Source organism: Cuculus canorus, chromosome Z, assembly GCF_017976375.1.
Source record: "Cuculus canorus isolate bCucCan1 chromosome Z, bCucCan1.pri, whole genome shotgun sequence".
NCBI lineage: Eukaryota > Metazoa > Chordata > Aves > Cuculiformes > Cuculidae > Cuculus > Cuculus canorus.
The window spans coordinates 54,200,227-54,221,501 of NC_071441.1; the positions used below are offsets into that span (position 1 = coordinate 54,200,227).

At 37.5% G+C, this 21,275-nt stretch overlaps 1 protein-coding gene across 4 annotated transcripts in view; it reads left to right on the forward strand.

Annotated features, from left to right (window-relative positions):
* HAPLN1 (hyaluronan and proteoglycan link protein 1) overlaps positions 1-15,936 on the forward strand; it is a 65,061-nt gene extending 49,125 nt beyond the window's left edge. For all 4 annotated transcript variants that reach the window (XM_054055514.1, XM_054055512.1, XM_054055515.1 and 1 more), the window contains 2 exons: positions 4,403-4,705; positions 11,753-15,936. In XM_054055514.1, coding sequence (XP_053911489.1) covers positions 4,403-4,705; positions 11,753-12,042 — 593 coding nt within the window. In that variant the 3' untranslated portion in view covers positions 12,043-15,936. The remainder of the gene's footprint in view (positions 1-4,402; positions 4,706-11,752) is intronic.
* The last annotated feature ends 5,339 nt before the right edge of the window (positions 15,937-21,275 follow it).

A 21,275-nucleotide genomic window follows, 5' to 3' on the forward strand; every position in this document is an offset into this window, starting at 1 on the left:
TGTTAAAGACTGTAGAAAAATAATGGAATAACCTGTCATCAAGCCAGGCAAGTCTAGTTCGTTTACCTGTATTTGTCAGAAATAAGCTACCCCAATGATAGCTTGGTAATGGGATGAGGTGGTCTGAAGGAACACTATCTCAAGCTTCAGTTTCATTTTTTGGGAGGTCAGTAGGTGCTAACAGCTAGTGGCCCACCTGTGGAGCCTGTGCTTAATGATCAGATCTCTGACCGTCTTGATGGGCAGACAAATGGAAATGGAGTCTTAATATGTGAGACTTTTTACTGAATTTTACAAATCCGGCATGGAAAATTTCGTCATCAAGTGCATGAACCTGCCAGCATAAAACTGTACCCTGCAGTATAGTATATAGCATTCTCAACTGTTGCCCAGTGTTTACACTGGCTACAAGAAAACTTACTTTTCTGTTTAGGCTAGAACTCAAGGAAGTCAATTTCTTTGCTCTTTTTTTGGCTGCTGCTCTTTTTTTCCATGTAGGTCAGAAATTTGTGTTATTTTGTTCTATATGTAAATACTCTTAAAATTGCTAATTGTGTATGGTGCTGGCTGAATCGACACCCATAAATTGTTACAGGATTTGAGCTTTCTAAGTTTATCTCATCACCTTGTTGTCATGGGTAACCATTACGACTCCTTGCATTGACAATAGGTCTGTAGCAACTGATTTAGGGATTATCTGCATATAAGACTCCAAAACACAAATACAAACACAATATAATATCTTTTGCATTCCCTAAAAACCACAGTCACAGAAGAAGGCTTGTACGTATCTGGAATTGAATGAAAGGCATTCATGGAAATACAAGCGTATATGTGGAGAGAATATGTTACATGTCTGGTTTTTATGTTCCAGTAGGGTAGAAATCCTAATTTCCATTACAACAGTCATTTTATGGACTCTGATTACATTGTCAAAGGTGTGTACAGCAAGCTGCATCCAGCCCTCCTCTTTTTCTAACAGATTTATTTTCCACTAATTTGATGTGTCTCAGGTTCTTCCTCCCATCCTTGGAGGAAAGGATGTCTTTACCTTCAGGTAGGACCAGTTCAACAGAACCACGTGTTTGGGAGAGGAGCCATACTGTGAAATCTGTATTGTACATTAATATTCCCCATGAAGCCTCAACAATTGTCTCAGCTGCTTCCTCAGGATAAGGAGCAGAATCCCTGAGGTCAATCCCTCAACTCAGTCTTCACACAAAATAACTAAATTTTAACCATCTGAGGCTGGAAATTTTTATTTTCCTCCACTTTCTAAGCTGAATTTGTTAACATTTGGAAGGGAGTGTTTTGTCTAGTGGTAAAACACAGGGCTAGAATCAGGCTTTGAGATTCAGTCTGAAGTTTAGGAACAGTAACAAGCCTCAGGACAGCATTCAAGAACACATGGGATGGATTATCTTTTAAGGTTATAAGATATAGGTTATAAGACCCAAGACTGAAGAAGATACTTTACAGTTAACTGAAGTTCAGCATTGCTAAATTGTAAAAAAATGGAGATTAATAGTAAGATCTAGCTCTTAATATCGCTGTTAGGTTTGATAGGGAAATGAAGAAGGAAAAATATCATCAAAGATGCAAGGTAATGCAAAGCTACACAAACCACATATCCAGTCAATTTCACTATACAGAATCACCAATGGCCACCCCCTTTGCAGGGTGAAATTAATGCCAATCAGTTGCAGGCTTGTACTACGGATGAACTCAAATGAAAAATCAGCTTCTATGCAGTCCACTCTAATATAGCTTAGGGCTACTATTACAGTTTTGTGCATATTTATGATATTAAAACATTATGTGCAAAACTGTCATATTCAAGTAGATTTGTAACAAATTTGCATACACATATAAAGCCTTTTAAAAAGTGATTTGGGGAAACCTTAAGGAATCAAATCTGTTTGAATATTTTCCAATTGTTGCTCAAGTTTTAAAAGTATGTCATTTTAGATCTTGGTTTAAAAATACCAAATTCTGATGATTATAAGGCTTTTTTTTAACATATATATGCAAATCAGACATATGTATTGGACAAGAAGTACTACAATTTGTCTGGGGAATTGTAGTTCCAGAAAAATAATAAGTATTTGTTTTCTAATAAAGTAATAAAACTTGGGTTCCTCTGACATTTGCTACATTTTTATAGCCAGTGCTATTTCTACACATTAGCACTGTGGGGACAGAATAACTTTTTTAAAAAGAGATGAGGAGGAGGAAGGAAAAACAGAGATCCAGAAAAACATGAAGCATCTACAGCTTCTGGCTTATGAAGTTAGTTAACAACATGTTGTTTTTCATCCGTGCTGTATAGATTAGAACAACTAGTAAAAGAAAAGCCCTTTAACAAAGGAGTTAAAAAAGAAAAGAACCTCAGCAGACTCTCTGGTTAATTTCTGAAGGAGACCAAAATATTGTTTATTATTATCGTGCCAAGTTTACATTTGTGTGATTTATTTTCTTGGACCTAGTCACTGAGGTTTAGTAAAAATAAAGATTTTTCTTTAACAAAAATAACACTTCTTGGATGATAGGTAGGTGAAAGAAGGAGACAGTCAGATCATAGTGGAATAGACACCTAAGTGAGTTTGAATGTTCAGAAAGAATAATGGCTTCAATATATGGTGACAGTCTCACATGACCGTAACATAATTTCTCTGTCCTAAGCTACACTGCCTTGGAGACAAGGAATTTCTTGTAAGTGGGAGAATTCATCAGCAGGAAGAAAGTAAAAAGAAAGACGCATGTTTATACCAGTATAAAGTTTTTGGCTCATCTCATGTTATCCTGTCTTCAGTTCCTTTGCATCCTACAGCACTTAGTTTGAGAATAAACATTCTGAGTTGAGTCATCTCTGATACCATTTTATTTCAGCTTATTATGAGTCTGGGCTAAAGCCAACCACAAAATTTAGTTCTGGGCTAAGTTTCTAAACCCTTCTGTTTCAAGTCTCTCTTTTAAGAGAACCATATGTGGAGGTGGTTCTTCAGCATTTTCCGAAACACCTTTCATGTTTCAAGGAGTAATCTTTACCAACAGATCTTTTTCAGAAAACAAGCAGAACGTATACCGTGAAAAAAATCTGTCAGATAATGGCAATGACTTTGATTAAGGGTTACCAGTGAAATAATTCTGGAGGTGCCCCAGGTTTCCCATCTCTGCTGGAACGTCCTCAGTAATGAGGAAGACTCCCATACCTGTCTGTGATGGCTCACTACAAGCAACAGACATGGCTTTGGGCCCTGCAGCTACTCCTCAGGGGTGGAAGGAAGCATTTGGCAGGTCGGTGCTTCCTGCACAGAAGATCACAGGTCACTGCTGATTCTCCAGTAAGTGTCCTTTGCTTAAGCCAGCAGTGCTTTTGGCAGTCATAGGAGTAGCAAGGGAAGGTGGTGTCTCACATGACTTCCTACTAGGGCTGTGTTGCACTGCTACGTGCTGTGTGCTACATGGCTCACCATCTGTAACCAGGGAAACCTGTCTTCTGCTCAAGGAACTCTGTTCCCTGATGCCCTCTGCAAGGAGCTCTCCCTCCTCAGGAGGCGACAAACTGCCAAAATCCAACTGAAACGTAGCAGAAAAGTCTCCTTGAGTCCACACACAACCTCACTGATTTTACTTCCCTATAGATTTCCTACTTTAAGACCCCAGGAGACTGAAATTATGCCTCCTACCAGTCTAGCCTCGAAATCTTGTTACTAAGCTGGGCATGAAAAAACTTCCTGTTCCTAGGATAATGTAAAATAAAATAAAAACAAACAGAAAACCAAACATCTTGAACCTCTCATGAAATCTTGATGAAAATCCATGCAAAGAATGTAGCACTTTCGTGTCAATTGAAGTGTTTCATTTTAATGTCTATGTGTGAAAAGAAACAACTCATATGCTTCCGTACCACAATTTCTTCTTTCAAAATGACTGCTAGGAAACCTTCAAATCTCATAACATAAAGACTAGTACTAGGCTAGTTTTTAATTTATTTTTTTAAAATGAGAAATTGTTCCTTTAGCAGATAAATGTGAATTTTCTGATGAAACTCTGTGTAGTTTTGCTCATATTTAATCACTCTCAGAGTGCATGAGGGTGAGATCACAGTGGGGACAGTGAAGTTGCAGATGGAAGCAACACGCAGAACTGGCATCGTTCCCATGGAAAGGGATGAGGTTACAGGAAGAGGAGCCAGCTAGATAGGCTGGTAGCCCTATCCCCTTCCCAAATCTGATGGCTGGTGTGCTGACAGTGCATTTTTCCACAGAAAAGAAACAACTTAAGTCTGACGCGCACTGTGAAGTTAACTATTATTTCTCCTTCTGGTGACTGTAAATACACTTTCACTTTCTTCTGCTCATTCCATGTCCAGTAACTCGCCCTCTTTCCACCACTTCAGGTGTTGTATTCCCTTACTCTCCACGGCTGGGTCGTTACAACTTAAATTTCCATGAGGCTCAGCGAGCATGTCTGGACCAAGATTCTGTCATTGCCTCCTTTGACCAGCTCTATGATGCCTGGAGGTCCGGGCTGGACTGGTGTAATGCTGGCTGGCTCAGTGACGGCTCCGTGCAGTACCCCATCACCAAGCCCAGGGAGCCCTGCGGAGGGAAGAACACGGTGCCTGGAGTCAGAAATTACGGGTTCTGGGATAAAGATAAAAGCCAATATGATGTATTCTGTTTCACATCAAACTTTAACGGTAAGAGTCTTTCTCAGTCCTGCCATGTAAACAGGTATTTCTTCACATAGGAAAGAAATTCCAGTGGGAGAAAGTGCCATTTGATTTGTCAAATTTATGTTAGATTTGGATAATGTTATTGCAGAATTTACAAGCAAGCATGTAGAGTAAAGTTGTCTTTGCTATATATTCACGTAGATAATTTTTACAACTCAGAACTTGTATTGGCAGTATTTATATGTACTTTCTTTAACGCTGGTATTTGCCCAGTTTATTTCAGTTACAGCGATGGAGAAACCTGCAGCTCATTAATAGAGCATTCCTGTTGAATCAAAGTATAATTACGATGTTTTCTAATTTAAATATAACACCAAAAGGAAAGTATGATCACCACTTCATCTCTGTTGTTGTGTGAAGCAGGTCCTGCTTATGTATCAGGTCTAATATGACTAATATTTTCTTATCAGCAAAGCTATTTCTAGCCTTATGCTTAATAATTCAGATTCCTGATCTTAGAGAAATGCCAAAACTCTGTTCACTTTTGTTGAGCTTGATCTGCTCTAAACATTATTTTAGCGACTGCAAACTTTTATGCAAATAGTTGATGTTACCTTAGGTATGAAATTATCTCAGCTTGCTATCATTTCAGGTTTAATCTAATGGCTGAAAAGGATTTAGAAAGCATGGGTGTGAATGAGAGGAATGCTGCAAATGAACGTGTGCAAAAGAAGTCTACAATTCTCTGCAATATCATACTTGTGGATAATTGCTATGCAACTTTGCACATGTTTGGCCTGCAGCCCACCCAGAGCAAAAAGCATGGCCTCTTTTGTTTATGCACAGATTGCTTATCCACTATGAAATATTTGTTGTTCTACAGCACACCAAAAAATAAACATAAGCCCTGCCCTCGGAAGATACATTCAGGTGTTAAGTCTGTTCCACACTGTTAAAATCCCCCTCGCCCCCCCCAACCAACAATATCAGAACATAGATTGGACGCAGTCTGAAACAAAATTTAGCTGATTTATCGTGCTACATAATTTCAGAAAATGCAAGCTCATTTTTTTCTTACTTTATTTATCAAAGACGAAATCCAGTATGAGCTCATGTCTTATATGCAGATTTAACCTTGTACTACAGAAATCACACTGAAAAATACTTTTTTTTTTAAAAAAAGGAAAAATAATTAAAATATGATAGCTTCACTATATAAAGTGCTTGCAGAGTAAATGTCTGTAAGTACATCACTAATCACTAATCACTACCCTTTTCTATACTTGCAGCTGGACAATATCTCTTAAGGAAAGAGAGAAATTAATTCTGGGAAAAAAAAAAGAACTGACAGGTAAATGTGCACTGATACAGCAAGGGACAGAGAGAGAGAAGGAATAATGAGGTAAAATGAGGATAAGGTACACAGGTAGTAAAGAAGTCAAAGAATAGACACTAAAATCAATCTCATTCTTGCTGAGTCTGTTAAAATGACCTGCAAGACAGAACACTACACAGCAATAGGATGGTACATAGAGCTGAGCACCCTCTTCTAGCTCCCTACAAATCAGTGCCATGTAAGTCTGCTAAAGCGTCAGCAGAAAATCTGAGCTTTGCTTCTCTCAGCATCCATTTCCTTAGCCACCAGCTCACAAGTTTACATTATCCTCACATGTCCCTGCTGTATTGTCCACTATTCATGTCCCAAGCTTACCTTAATACCCAAAACAATCCCAGTCACTCTTGCAAAATGCGGCTTCCTATTTTCAGCTCAACACTTCAGATAGCTTGCGTACGCTAGACAGCATACTATAGCTTTCTCACTGTAAAGGGGAAAGCTTATAACAACATATTTTGCCACCAAGTTGCAATTGCCAAAGACAGTGGCTGACACAGGGCTATTTCTGCAACACCCAATATTGATTCTCTCAGCTCAGGAACAGCCAAGAAAAATTAGAAGTGGTCAGAACACCATGCATTTCCAGTGGTGGCAGAGGGTGCCTGATGGTATGAAACAGAGAAGCCTTCAGCTTTATTCAAGGGAGCTGGAAAAACACCAAAGGCCCCAGGGTCAGGGGACTATGAAAGGAGCCAAAAAAAAAGATAATCTCAAAGACTGTCTCTAAAGAGAGCTGCTATGAAGAAACAGAGTCAGTAAGGTTTAGATTTCTGCTAACTAGGTTCTTTTTAGGGAATGAAATAGCCCAAATACACTATGACCTCAGAGATTATTAAAAGAGGGGGGGGGGGGCTGAATTTTAAATAGCTCAGCAGTCAAAGCTAAACAGTCTATGTCTATAATACATGCAAAACTTGGGGTTTTTTATCTGAAGAATAAAGGAACAAAACAACAAAGTTACAGCCAGACATTAAGGTGAAAAAATGAAAAAACAGCCATCAATGCAGTGAGTCCAAATACAAGTTCAGTGTTTTCACCCTGGAACTGTTGAACCCCATCTCTGATGCCATGAATACACCAAAAATACTGGTTAAAAAAAAGGTGGAATGTTATACCACTAGAGAAGGATGCTGCATGATTTCCCTTTATCTGTACAGGGAACTTGTTTTAGCAGTTTGTCTGTAATACAAAATAAAATACTCTCAGTAATTACCCTCTATAGTATCTTTTCTTAGTGTAATGTAACTGCAGTACTCAAATATTTTGTTCTGTGTATATAACTGCATCATATGCAAATTTTTCTGTTGGTTCATAGAAGAACTGTTTATGTTTTGTGCCTGTGCAGGCAAAGCCAAAACCTTGAAAATATTTCATATACTTTGTAAAGAGTAGTACCAGCAATTTAGAAACTTATAAGAATATACAATGATGTATTTCATAGAACAACACAAAGAGTAACATTAGCATAATGCTATCCATTAAATCCATCAAAATATTGTGAAACAACATAAATTTTCTTCTTGTATAGGTGCAGATATTGAATGGCAACATGTTTCTCAGCTGCCTTTCGAAATCCTTCTGGTTGACAAAGACTACTAAAAATGAACATACACAATTGGGGTGTATCTCTCTTAAATTTGGCAATTTCATGCTGGAATTTTGTGATGTCTGAGGGCTCAGCTCTGCTTCCTCAGCTGATTTCTCCTTCAGTTTTCCTTCTCAGTGGTAGACACTTCAGACCATGTTCTCTTTAGAAAAGCTAAACATTTCTGCCTGGTGTGGTGGGAAAACATAGCACCATCCAGAGGTTTGCAAGGGCTGCAGGCATCTGAATTTCTCTTCCTGCCTTGAAATGAAGAGGGATGCCCCTTTTCCATATACTCCCCCAGAAGCTCAGTTTTGGCTTTTATGCACTGGCTTGGAGGAATAAGTGCAGATGAATCCTTCTGTTGCAGTCATCCACACAGAGCCGAAAAGGCATGGGACAAAGAACATCTGGTAGTACACCTGAATGATTATTCTTTGCTCAATTTTGAGGAGTTTCAGGGGGAGAAACATGAGTTTCAAAAAAAGCTTATGGGGATCTTTTGTACTGGCAACTGTTAAGTGAGCTAAATATATAAGCATATCTAGCAGCTTCTCTACAATTAAGCATTCTCAAAGAAAAAAATATTATAAGTGGAGTTTGTATTACAATTTCTGCTTATTAACATGTACTTTGGTACATATTTTGCACGCAGAACCACGGTACATAATTGATTTCTAATCAGTTCTAGCAGAATCAAGGAAAAATCTCATGGTAACAGAGTTAAAAATATGTTTTAGGAATTGTTTTAAAAGTGCAGCTCTGCACAGTAGTATATATGATAAACTAACCACTTCCACCATTTATGGAGAAGTGTGTAGAAAGTCGACTCTGAATTATTGCATGCTGACTGCTCATTTGACTTTTTCAGAATGTTTTATTGCTGAGAATGTGTAGACGTTGTTCCAAAAAGAGAAACAAACACACCCTAAATAAAATTACATATTCTTTCTTAGAAATGGTTGCTTCACAGGCACCGAAGTTTCTGCTGACATTGGGAGAATGGAAGAGGATTTTTAGAAATTATTCCCAAATATTTAATGTAACAATTCAAAATCATTTACCTGAGATAATCACTACACTTATCAGGACCTTGTGATTAAAAGAATGGAAAATATATCACCTCTCACAATTTTTTAAGATATTATTCAACTTTGAGGAACAATGGCCTCACTCAAGTTTTTAGTGTTGCTGTAGGATATACTGAACCAAGCCTGCTAAGCAGATGACAAAGCCTACGTGTTATGCAAGCCACGGATGTAACCTGCTGGCTGTTGAGAATACCTTTTATGGCCATAAGAGAACACAAATTAGAGCAGTTTGTTCTTCATACAGTAAAACAACTTAAACATTTTCTGTGGCAATAAACATTTTGGCATTCATGTTGACTGTTGGCTGCAAAGGGAGTCCTGCACTCAGCATTCCTCCTACACATGCTGCCACCCAGCCAGCAGAGTTTGCTGCTCAGCTGCCCCTGAACAGCATCCAAGGCACGACGCTTAGCAAGAGGCTGCCACAGCAAACCACTAAGCTGTGCCAGAAGTAGTCTCAGGTCTGAGCCTAAGTGTTTACATTCACGATGGCTGGCTGAAAGTGAAGATATCCTTTCTGAGCACTCTGCCAAGAGCCCTCTTTTGAAAGCACGAACATTTTCCTGCAGAAAGCAACAAATGAGATGGTACTACCTTTCTGTGTCCCTGAAGATCATGACTCACTGTCTAATACACCCAGCTGCAATACAGAAACTTACTATTAAATCCCTAAATTCACAAGTAAGCTTGGAAAATCTCCAAGGGTGGTACCTCCCTCAAACTCCCGCAATCACAATGGTGTAGGTCAGATGCTCCAGCTTTCATTTTTAAGCTATTTTATAATGTGAAAAACCTTAAAATAGCTATTATAATTAGGGTTTGATTAGGTTTGCGTAAACCCTTTGCCCCATGATTTGGATGTGAGAACTCAAATCATGCATGCTCATCCTCTGTAGGAGTGACCCAACTATCAGCCATTAGTGAGAGAGAGAGTTAATACCTCCTTCTCCTTCCACATCAATTAATAAACATTAAGTTTGAGCAGTTAGGTTCCCTGCTGACCAATTGTCAGGGGAAGCCATGCAAATCTGTACTGAGTTTATTAACAGAATTTTATTTAATCAGGCACTCTGGATACACATTGCACCCCTATGGGGTTTACTATTAAAGTTCTCCTATTCAGGGAAGGGGTAGAATATATGAGATTTTATTATTGATGTCATGTTTCATGACCCTACGCAAATCCCTAGGAAATTACACTTCATTGACATATGGTTTGAAGAGTAACGAATAAACTAGGTGAAGATTACATACCATCAGTCCAAATCCCTTTTCCCCTAAGTCAGAAGTCCTGTTTGCTTTAGGGAAACCTCTTAATAACATAGTAGAAACAGGTTTCCACTTAATAAACACTCTTTTTAGCAACACCTTGTAAATGCTCTCAAGTTGCTGAAATGGAGTGAGCATGCATTTTACAAAAGGGTAGATTATCTGCTTTCAACCGTTTTCTGTGGTAACACTATAGATACTGTCTCTGACAGAAATGAAATATTTTGAAGTTTCTTCTCAACTACAGCTGCCTTTTGTAAATGTAAATGCCTTTTTTTTAGAATGTTCTTGTCATGATACACAATTTCCAACCTTTACACAAAGTTAATTTAGTTATCTCTATTTTGTCATGTGATCTGAAATTTCTTCATTTGGAAAAAAGCTATGTTTTTTCTTCACTGACAGTGTAATCTTAGTTAAGAAGCAAAGAGTGTGCTCTGGAATTGGAAGATCCCCACATGAACAAATTTCTTTGATTTTAGCTATCTTGCACCTTACAGAACAGTCAGATTGAAAATATGAATTTATTCAGAAATTATTATTCCCTCAAACACTATTCCTCTGCAGTCCACTTCTACCTTGCACTTGGTTAATTTTCAGATCAGTCATGACAAATAACCTAAACTATAATGAATGAAAGGTTTACAAAGATTTTATATTGCCTTGGTAAATGAAATTAGTGTTAGTGTTATTGCTGCACATGGATTAGTAAATGAGAGACTTCCTTCCGAGCTTAATTTACTGCAGTATGTTTTCATTATCTTGCAAGGGAGGCATATTTTTCTTAGTAACACTATCAGTTCTATGCCATCTTATGGTGAGGATAAACCCTTTGTTGCCTAAAAAGAAACAGAGCTACAGAACTGCTGTGCCTAGCTTTGGTGCTGCTAATGAAGGCTCAGGACAGACATGGTTTTGATCTACCGCAGGGTCAAACTCTGCTTCTGAGGAGCTGTGCAGTATCTCAGCTTTCTTACAGAGAAAAAAAAAAATAAATTAATAAATCGTGCTTGTACTTAATGAGAAACAAAGTCACTGCCTTGTCAGAGAGTAAAACTGCCTGTGCTACATCCAGGCAACCCTCATCCAAATGTTATCAAAGGCAGATCCTGTTAATGCCGTGCTTCTGAGAGGAAAATTCATGAGGGTTTTAAGCTAATGCTGGAAGCATAAAGTAAAAGTGTGCTGCTTCAGACATTTAACTGATTTCTCTTCTCTGACAGTAAGCTACAGCTGCATGAGATTTCTTTCATCTGAAATCTACAGACATTTCACTAGATTGCCATTGGCACCTTGTTGGTAAACACATCTGACACCATGAACTTAAACGCAGAACAAGGGACCTCCTCAGAATCCCAGGGTGTCTTCCATCATCCTTCTCACCTAGCCTTTTTCTTCCAGTTTTTCTACCTCAGATGACTATAAACTGCAACAGTTCATTTAGCACTGAATGCAGGTGACAGTAGGGGTGCCATGTCATACTAAATTAGCAGAAATAAATGTAGTGTTACTTTTTTTGTTCAAATATTCTGTTTTCATTACATGCCTTTTTTTCCTCTCCTATTATTTATCAACTCACTATACAAAAAAATTAAGATATTTTTAACAATGCAACATCCAAATGGCACAGACACAAATGAACCACTGTTTCTCCTCAAAAGCCACCACTACATTATCACGTTATCTTAAGCATGCTGTTAATGACTGTTTTTCCCTTTTTCTCTTACTAGGTCGTTTTTACTACCTAATTCACCCAACCAAGCTGACCTACGATGAGGCGATTCAGGCATGTGTGAAGGATGGAGCTCAGATTGCTAAAGTTGGCCAGATATTTGCTGCCTGGAAGCTCCTGGGGTATGACCGCTGCGATGCTGGCTGGCTGGCTGACGGCAGTGTCCGCTACCCAATCTCTAGGCCAAGAAAACGCTGCAGTCCTAATGAAGCAGCAGTTCGCTTTGTAGGCTTCCCTGATAAAAAACACAAGCTGTATGGTGTCTACTGTTTCAGATCATACAACTGAAAATACCTAGAGCACAGAAGTTTTAAATTCATTAAGAACATGTGAAAGATTTCTTTTCGATATGAACTCATGCAAGTTACCAAAACTGTGATAAACCTTTTTTACTTACTGTAAAGAGTCATTTTCATAAACCCAAACCATTCATTTGTTGGGGTATTTTTTTGTTTTAATATTTTTGTAGAAGTATCATTCCATAGATATTTTAAATTAATATAATTTAATTGAAGCTCTAGGTGAGGAAGTTTTAGAGCCAAATTCTTTAAGCTACATCATCTGAAGAAAATACACTTTTCATGAATGGGGCATGCAATAGAGCTTGACAATTGCTAAGGCACAGTTATGGAATGTAAGGCTACTCAAAGCAGAAGCTTTTAAAAGCACAAATTTTACATATTTATACCAGTTTTGAAAAACATACAAATTTATTATGTTAGGAATTTTGAAATAAGATAATCTTTTTGTTAAAGGGGATCAGTGAAGTTTTGCAAAAAAACCTCACAACAATTTAAGTTAGAAAATAACTCTTTTCTCTGGCTTCACATGGGAACAACACAGAGTTTAACAGAAGCAGTTAAACAGTCCACAAAACAGGACTACTTTTATGATTTAAAATCTTGCCTTTCTGAAAAATAAGCTCATGGTCCCATGCATAAGAACAAGCACAATTAGTTCTCTTGAACATTTCAATTGTGGTTTTTGTTGTGTATAAACCATTGACGGGGGAGTGAATAATTAACTAATGAGAAAACCTTATATTCTTCTTGACTCAAATTAAAGATGCCTGAGAAGGGTTGTATTACCTTTGAGTAGCTTTACTGAGTTATTTTTAAACTCTTAAAGGCCATTTGCTAAGCAGCATATAGCATTTACTCAGGGCAGTTGTATAAATAAACTGCTGGACAGAGAAATTGTAAACTTTAGCAGCTTGATTTTACATTAGCCTTTGAAATGTTATTGTCTTAATGAAAGAACATTACAATATTTAATACTTCTTACCTATTTACACATCACAAGAAATAAAAACTAGAAAAAAAATCCATTGAAGTCTTAGAGCAAGAGTATTAAATAATACCTGAAACCAGCTCTTAAGGTTTAGAAGAGAAAAAAACACTTTTTTTTCTTACATCTCATTTGTACCAAAAAAGTATATCTGTTTTTTTAATCAATGAAAACTAGTATCACTAGCCCTGAATTATTTAGTAAATCCTCCTTAGCATTAATAGAAAAAAAAAAAATTGAAATATTTCTTTTCACTAAATAGGTGGAAGATGTTTACCTATATCTGTCAGTGTCAGAGATAAATATGCACTGTGCGTGGTGCCTAGGATTTCAGAGCTGCTTAAAGCACTAGGTCCTCCTTAAATACCAGTTTGAGGGAATTTGGATTTCTGATGCAAACTCGTTTTGGATGCAGCAATTCTTGGTGCTCATCTTTAGATACCTTAATGCAACCAGTTTTTCACAGAGTGGGTGCTCAAGGCTTTCTGAAAATTTACTCCACCTATGGTGTCTCTAGCTGGATATCCAAAAAACAAAGAGGCCACTGATTAAAAATATCTTGGTCTTGAGTAATCTCTTAGGCAGTTTTGACATTCTCTATCTAGTATTGGTTCTATTACTTAAAAATGGAGAACTCTTTCTTACTCTATGCTTGCTGATTATGAAGATATCAGAGGACCAATATTTGTATGACGCAAAGTTTTATAGCTTCCCATTGTTTCCATATCTAAATGAGATACAGTGGTATTTATTCAAGTAGGACACAACTGGTATGCTTTCATGAACACTTTGGTGTAGTTATTTTCCCATGGACATGAGTAAATAAATATCTTTCCCAGAGTGGTTGTGGTCCTGTTTTAAGACTTTTTGAACAAACCATGAACGACACATAGTAGGACTGTAATGGAAGATTCCCATAGTGTAAGAGATACTTTATTGAAGTCCATTCCCTTCAAGCTCAGAGGCAAATTTCCATCCTTCTGAGAATATTTGCATCCACTGTGGGTATTTGCTTATTCTGTTAAGACAAAGCAATCTCAGCGCCAAATCCCCCTCCCCTGCCCTGCCTCCACTCACTTTCTTTTTTTAATCCACTAGAAATTGGATTTTCTTGAAACTTTACCACTTAGCTATAAATAGACACTTATTACAGGTCAAGCCCCTAAACACATGCAATCTTTTCTGAATAGCCATTTTAAAAATCAGTGTCCATTTCACAGATTTTCTCAGGCTAGTCAGAACATTTTCTCATCCTTTTGGAGAAAAAGTGGAAATGGATAGACAATGGGGTGTGCAAGATGTGTCCATAACCAAGACAAATACAGATTGTTCCCCCATCCAGCCTTTCAAAACATGGAAAATGGCAGGTTTTTTGATAGTCTTTTCTGAAGCTTGGACAGGGGGCTTGTGGGGTGGAAAAAGCTGTAGGGAATACCCCAGTTGTTTCCCAGCTAGATCCAGAGTTGCTGTAAAGAGGGAAGCCTTTTATGCAGCTTGCTCTATTCTCCTCAAATATCTGCTAGATCTGGAGGAGGCTGCATGGTTTTCCTATTGCACAGAGGTCAACAGACCCTCATACTTTTTTTTATTTTTTTTACCTCTCCAGGGAAACCTCTCACAAGGTTTCACCCAGATACATCTTTTTTGCAGGACTGGGGATGATATTTTGCCTGCATAAAAAATGTACACATCCAACCCACTTGTGGGGCTGGCTAAAGTGCCCTCACTGCTAGACCAAAGGCACTGCAGGAAAGGTGAATTCAGCCTTTCATCAACTTTGCAACGCTCTGGAGTTGGTTGGTCAGGTCCTAAATCACAGCAATCTCAGGCTTGTGCTAGCTTATGCCTTCTGCACCCATATCTCTGGGCTGCCGCTGTGACAGCCTGGGTGCAGCATTCCCTCAACCCACCCATGCTTTGTGCATCACCCATACCCCGGGCAGGTGGCTGAGCAGGCTCTGCACCACCCAGGTGATCCTTCAGCTCCAGGGAAAGCCCTTGAGCTCCCAGCTTGGCAGCACAAAGAGACCACAATAAGGAATTAGGTCTCTAAAGACACGCTGAGCTGGTATATGATCACAGATGGCCAAATTTATCATTCAGTTATGCCTGTAAGTTCGCTTTGAAGATATTGCTTGGTAGGAATCACTTGTTCATGTAATGGAGTCACAGTATGTGAATTTACATTTGTCGTGAAACTTATGAAGAGCCCAATAGTCCAATTTGGGATTGCGCTAGCTTTAGATCTGTGTATTGGTATACGACATTATGTGTTATTATAACCGATACAGTTAATTGGATAGTTTGATTAAATATGTTTTGTATGAAAAAAATTATTAGTTCTAATGTAAGCAGGTATAAAAATAATAAAAACTGTATGATTACCTGAGAAGTGGGCACAAAGACAAAAAGACACGAGTTATATTTATTTTTACAGCTACTGACTCCATTTCCTTTTATAATGTCAAATGTCAAGATGTTTTCTTATTCTTGACTAAGCTAGCTAGGTGCTCAGATAAAAACTTTAAAAAGCAGCTTAAGAACTGGATAAAAGTCTGTGCTATTTTCTGTTCATGAGACAATATTCTACCATTAGAATCAATTCATGTTCTCTGTCACTATCTTGTATTTCCCAATGTAACTGAATTTTAATGCCCATGAATTGACAACAATTAAATCATGTTATTCTTTTCAATATGATGATTTCTTCTTATTGACTGGCCATTCTTCTACTTCTGTCCCAGAAAACATAGAAGGAAAAAGAATAGATCAAATTGTGAAAATCTTTACTTTGCCATGTAAACAAAGCTATTATAAGAGTAAGGAGAGAGCGGGGAAGACTACTCTGTGAATATGATTTACAATAATAATAAAGAAAACTGTATGCCAAAGCCTTTGTTTTATGCTGCTTTGAAGCATTTTGAAAGTAGAAATGCAAATACTAATTTCTTTTTTGTGTTCTCTGCCATCTTCTAAAATAAAATAAAGCATAAATGAGGAAGGCTTTTTTTTTTAAATATGGTTCATGTTTCACTGCATATGCATCACCAGAAACTAGATGTAGAATATGTTTTGTGTATGGGAAAATTTATGACATTAGTTGTATAGTTCTATGGCCCTAGAAATTAAAAACAAATTAAAATCACTCTTTGTGATGTACAACAAGAAAGAATTCCAGTGTGAAACAAGGAATTAGAGATTCAAAGTACTGAATGAGTTTTGCAGCTTCGGTAATTACACTATTTCTGCATTCTTTTATTGGTCTGTGCCAAAGAGTTAACCCTGGAAGTTACCTACACTACATCCCTTCATTGAGAAATACTAATTTTCCAGAAGCTTTTGGTATACCAGCCATGTTTTAAAATAGATGAAAAACTGGAGGAAAACTTGTCACTCAGAGTAAGGGAAATCCATATTACTATTAATATATGATAGAGACGAACATCCTTTATTTTTTAACAATTTAGTGAAAAGAATTTTAAAACTTTACAATATTAAGCATAAAATTAAGGCTGCCTTTGGTAAAAACAATCCCTCAATAATGAGGATTTTCATTAAGAGCAGCAGCTTCCTTTGAATGACATCTCAATATTCATAGAGGTGCTGCCTTCATGGTTTGAAGTGACTGGATTTAAGACTCAGTGAAACTACCACCAAACCAGGAATGTCTAGAATTTTCACCCAAAGACTAAATTAAGGAAGTACTGGTCTGCCATTTTATTTAGACACTCCCTCATTACAGAATCAGAATCACAGAATGGTCGGAGTTGGAAGGGACCTCTGGTTCTCATGCAGTCTAACCCCCTCCTAACGCAGGTTCACCTACAACAGGTTGCACAGCAGTAGCAACAGGGTGGGTTTTGAATATCTCGAGGGAGGGAGACTTCACAGTCTCTCCAAGCTGCCTGTTCCAGTGGTCTGTCACCCTCAGAGTAAGGATTTTTTCCCCTATGTTGAGGTGGAACTTATGTGTCTCAGTTTGTATTCATTGCCCCTTCTCCTGTCACAGTGTACCACCAAAAAGTCTGCCCACATTTACTCTCAAAGAATACCAGCAGCTTTCTGTTCAATAACAAGGCCTAGTTTTTCTTCCTGAAGGTTTTAAGAAGCTGAACTTTACACATTTGTTAGCCATTTTGTCACTTTATTGGAAGCAGTTACAAAAACTGAACAAATAGGATACAGAGCAGTAAAATTCCAATGTCAGGTAATTTACCATATAAGAAGAGACAAGATTTCTTTGGGTTTCCAATAAAAAATAGCCACTAGAAAGATGAACTGATGAAAATTAATTACTACTGAAAAATAGTTAATAATTATTACTGAAAAATAATTACTCCTTTTCCCATATCATGAATATGGATGGTCCCTTTAAGACAGGGGTGACCTGAAAGGTTCTTGAGAAGAATAAGGAAAGACAACAGAAAGCAATATATCAGCTCCTGATCTTTCACATGAAGTTTGTCTTTGTTATATTTTTCTCAACAATTATTAATCCACAAGTTTAAATACATAATAGAAATAAACAAACAAACAAAGTCATCATAGGAACAGATTAAAAATAGAACAAGAATTTGGAAGGGTTTTCTTCTTTTTCTTCATCAAACCTTGAATTGGAAGTAGAAAATTCTCATTACAAGTCCTTTGAGTCTAATATGTTCCCCTTTTTGTCTGAGAATGTGTCAATTTGTAAAGCCAAAATAGGGCACAACGTAAAGTACATCTATTTCTTCAACATTTTGCCACAATTGCCAGGCAAGCAATTGTTTGAGTAATAACAGCAGCCTTAATATGGGACTCAGCTAATGAAATATGCACTAGTGTACTTTCCAGCTTGACCAGTGGGTATTTAATGGATTCATTTTTTCTAAAGGCCAGCAAACAAAACCAAAATTGTATGCCTTGATATTATTTGAATAGGAACAGATTTGGTTTTATCCTTTACTAAAAGGATACATTGTAAGACATCTCAGCTCTTTACTTCCTACACTGCTATTCACTGCACTTATATGCATGATGCCATTTGCTTTATACTTTACTTCATCTTGATTGCTTTAATAGCTAGAAAAAAATGAGTTTCTGGTTTCCTTTTATGTAGAAAAAGATTTTAAAATTTTGAAGGTCCAACTAAAACACAAGGTAGACAAATTAAGAAGTCTTTATTTCAGTGGAACTGGCTTTTGAATAGGTGTCTGCTTCTTAAAACGGTAAACTTCAAAATCCCAGCATAAAACGAATTTATATTCTATGTTAGCAAACATAAGCCATCAGTGACTATTCTTTTTCTTCACATTCAAGGATGTTTTTTGGGGAGGTCTTAGTTCTTTATTAACAGTCTTGATTTGGTTTTTTTAAAATTTTATTTTAATAAGGAATTAAAATAAAATTAACAAGAATCCTACCTCCTCAAAAAAAAAAAACACACAAAAAAAAAAACAGAGGAAAAGGATGACAGGAAGAAGCCAATGAACTAAGAGCACAGCAAACTAAGAACAGTGGATGATAGTAATATCTAGTAACGGTACTCAAGTACAAAAAACAAAGCAATAATAACAGGTAATTTCACTTCCTGGTCTCAGAAAGTGATGTTGCTTCCTTCTGTTGAATGTTTGCCAGTAGACGCGGGTCCTCACAGATTCAGCATATCTTCGTGTCAATTGCTTTCATGCTACTTTTCTTTCCATCCCACTCCTTGTTCCAGCCCCAGGAAGGAAAGCAGGAATGGGAATACCCAATAGATAACACAACAAGGTGCTGGCACTGTGGAGAGAAATTGCAAATGACACAGCTGGCAGGAGCTCTCAATTCACCCTGGTTGCTTGTAGATTAGGAGGATGTACCATTCACATCTTCTGTGTAATGCCCCAATAAATCCATTTACTCAGGTTTTGTGAGACAACAGACAGAACACTCACTTGCACATCAGGGCATCCCATATGCTCAGACAGTTTCTATCATGTTGAATTTCATTTTTATGTTATTAAAGGTGACTAGTAGAAGAAATACTTAAACTTCCCACTTGACCCTGCCTCCTTGAACTTAAACATCTGGTAGCTAAGTGTTTCTAAATTTGTGAATATAAAGAAAATAGCAATAATTTCTTTAGTTAGATGATAGTTTAATTGCTGTGCACACAGACTACGGTCATAGATACATATGGCTGTATATACATTAAAGAAAAATCAGTGTAGTTAATTGAAGGCAACTATGTGGTTTTGAAATGTGTTTTCTGATCATCTCCAATTCTTGCCCTCTTTCTTATTTTGGAGGGTAATTTTGGTGTACGTGAATCAAGTTCCCTTTGGAGGAAACTAAATTGGAAGGTCAAGTTGAGGTGGACATCAAATGCATCCTAGCTGTAAGGAGGATATAAGGGTCTGAACCAAACCTTGATCCTTTAGACATCTTCAAACCAAATCTATAGCGTGGATTTTTATTTCAAGACTCAAATTAAAACCTAGCCTGATGAATAAAGCCCAATAATGACGGTAGGCATATGTAGGAATCTCAGCACTAACTGCTCCAACCTACTGAACCTCTCCTGTTCCGTTTAGTTACTTGCCCACGGAGACATAGGGCAGATGTACGACTTGGAGTGCTGTTTACCAGCATGTAGCCACAGGAGTAACCTTCCAACAATATTTCATACGGGTTTTAGTTCTCAACCACAGGAGTATTTTATATGCTATGCTTGTAACCGTAACACAGATCTCCTCCATGTTCTGATTAAGCCAATAAGGCTGCCATCATACACAGTAAGGCTTATGGAGGGCTTTGGCTTTACATATATCTTTATACCCACAAGTGCTCTGTGTACAGAAATTATTAATATTTTATCTTCTAAATTTCATAAATAGAACAAACTTAGCATATATTGGTGTGTTTGAGTGGTGTGCCTGACTGGAGACAATTGCTGCATCTTACCTTCTGCTCTGTATCTTCTATGCTCAGTAAAAGGGATGGAGCGGAACAAGAGGCTAGCATTGGTCAGTGCTTAAGTATCAAACAGTAAAAACAGGTGAACAGGTTGCTTCAGTGCAGGGAGTTTGACACACAGTCACAAGACTCCCCTCCAAAGCCCACTCTTCCTTTGACAAGCTCCCTTGTGGCAATGTATCAGGGCTGAAATATAGTGGCAGTGTTCGGGTCAGTCTTGGACACTGAGTATTCCTTGATGTACACATACATGAGTATGTGGATGCAGCCTGCCTTGCCTAACCTCTCCCAACATGCATATAAAACCAAACAGTTTCCAAACACATTCTCAGAGCCACGCAGTTTCAAAATTACGTTTTAAAATTGCACAGGCTGTCAAAATGACAATACAAAAATAACAGGTAAAAGTAGCTTTCAGGCTCGTCAGGCTGTGTCCCAAACTGACAAGGCTTAATTGTAATCATGCTGCTTTCATCAAGTCATTATATCCTAATGAGCTTCAAAAGATCCAGGTGATCTGATTTGTATCCACCCATTACAGAAATATATCAACAAATTTCTTTGCTTAGTTATCAATGCAGTACAATGTTATCAGCATGCACCAAGTGTTGCTTGTGTGGAAAGTCAACTAAAATGGGATTTTATGCTGTTACTGACTGCAATCAAGTACATCTGAGCTTTACTGCATCAGCTTGTCTCAAGGGAGTTTCTTGGGATATTTCATTCTGAAAAATTCAGTACTCAACACAAAACTGACTTTTCATTTCTCTGCTTCTTTGCTCTACAATGTATGTTCACCTTTGTAACATCAAGAAGTGACATCCTAATGTACAAAAATGGCCTCAGCTAGAATACACAGAGCTATGGAAAAGCTTTCAGTTCCCACAGCTTTTCCAAACACTAAATTATCTCAAAGATAATTATCATAAAAGGAGTGCATCAAGGATGACACCAAGAAAGCCTGTCTTTCTGATTTTTAAAACGTGACTTTCAAAGCTGAATAATTCCAGAAAAATTGTATCTAACTCTAAAATGTCTAAAGATAACTTATAAACCATGATCTGCTCCAGGAAAAAAGAAAACAATCTGTCCATACACACTAAAAAAATAGACACCCTACAAAAGAAACACATATTTCTCAGTCATCATTAATATTACTTAAATAGATGTTAGAGCATTTTTCAACAGTAAACTTCCCCCACAGATCCACAATACAAACAATTTACAAAAATTTTCAGCCAATTCTACAAGATATGCTTTAAAAAGACTTCTATTCAGGTATGTGTAAGCTGCAGTAG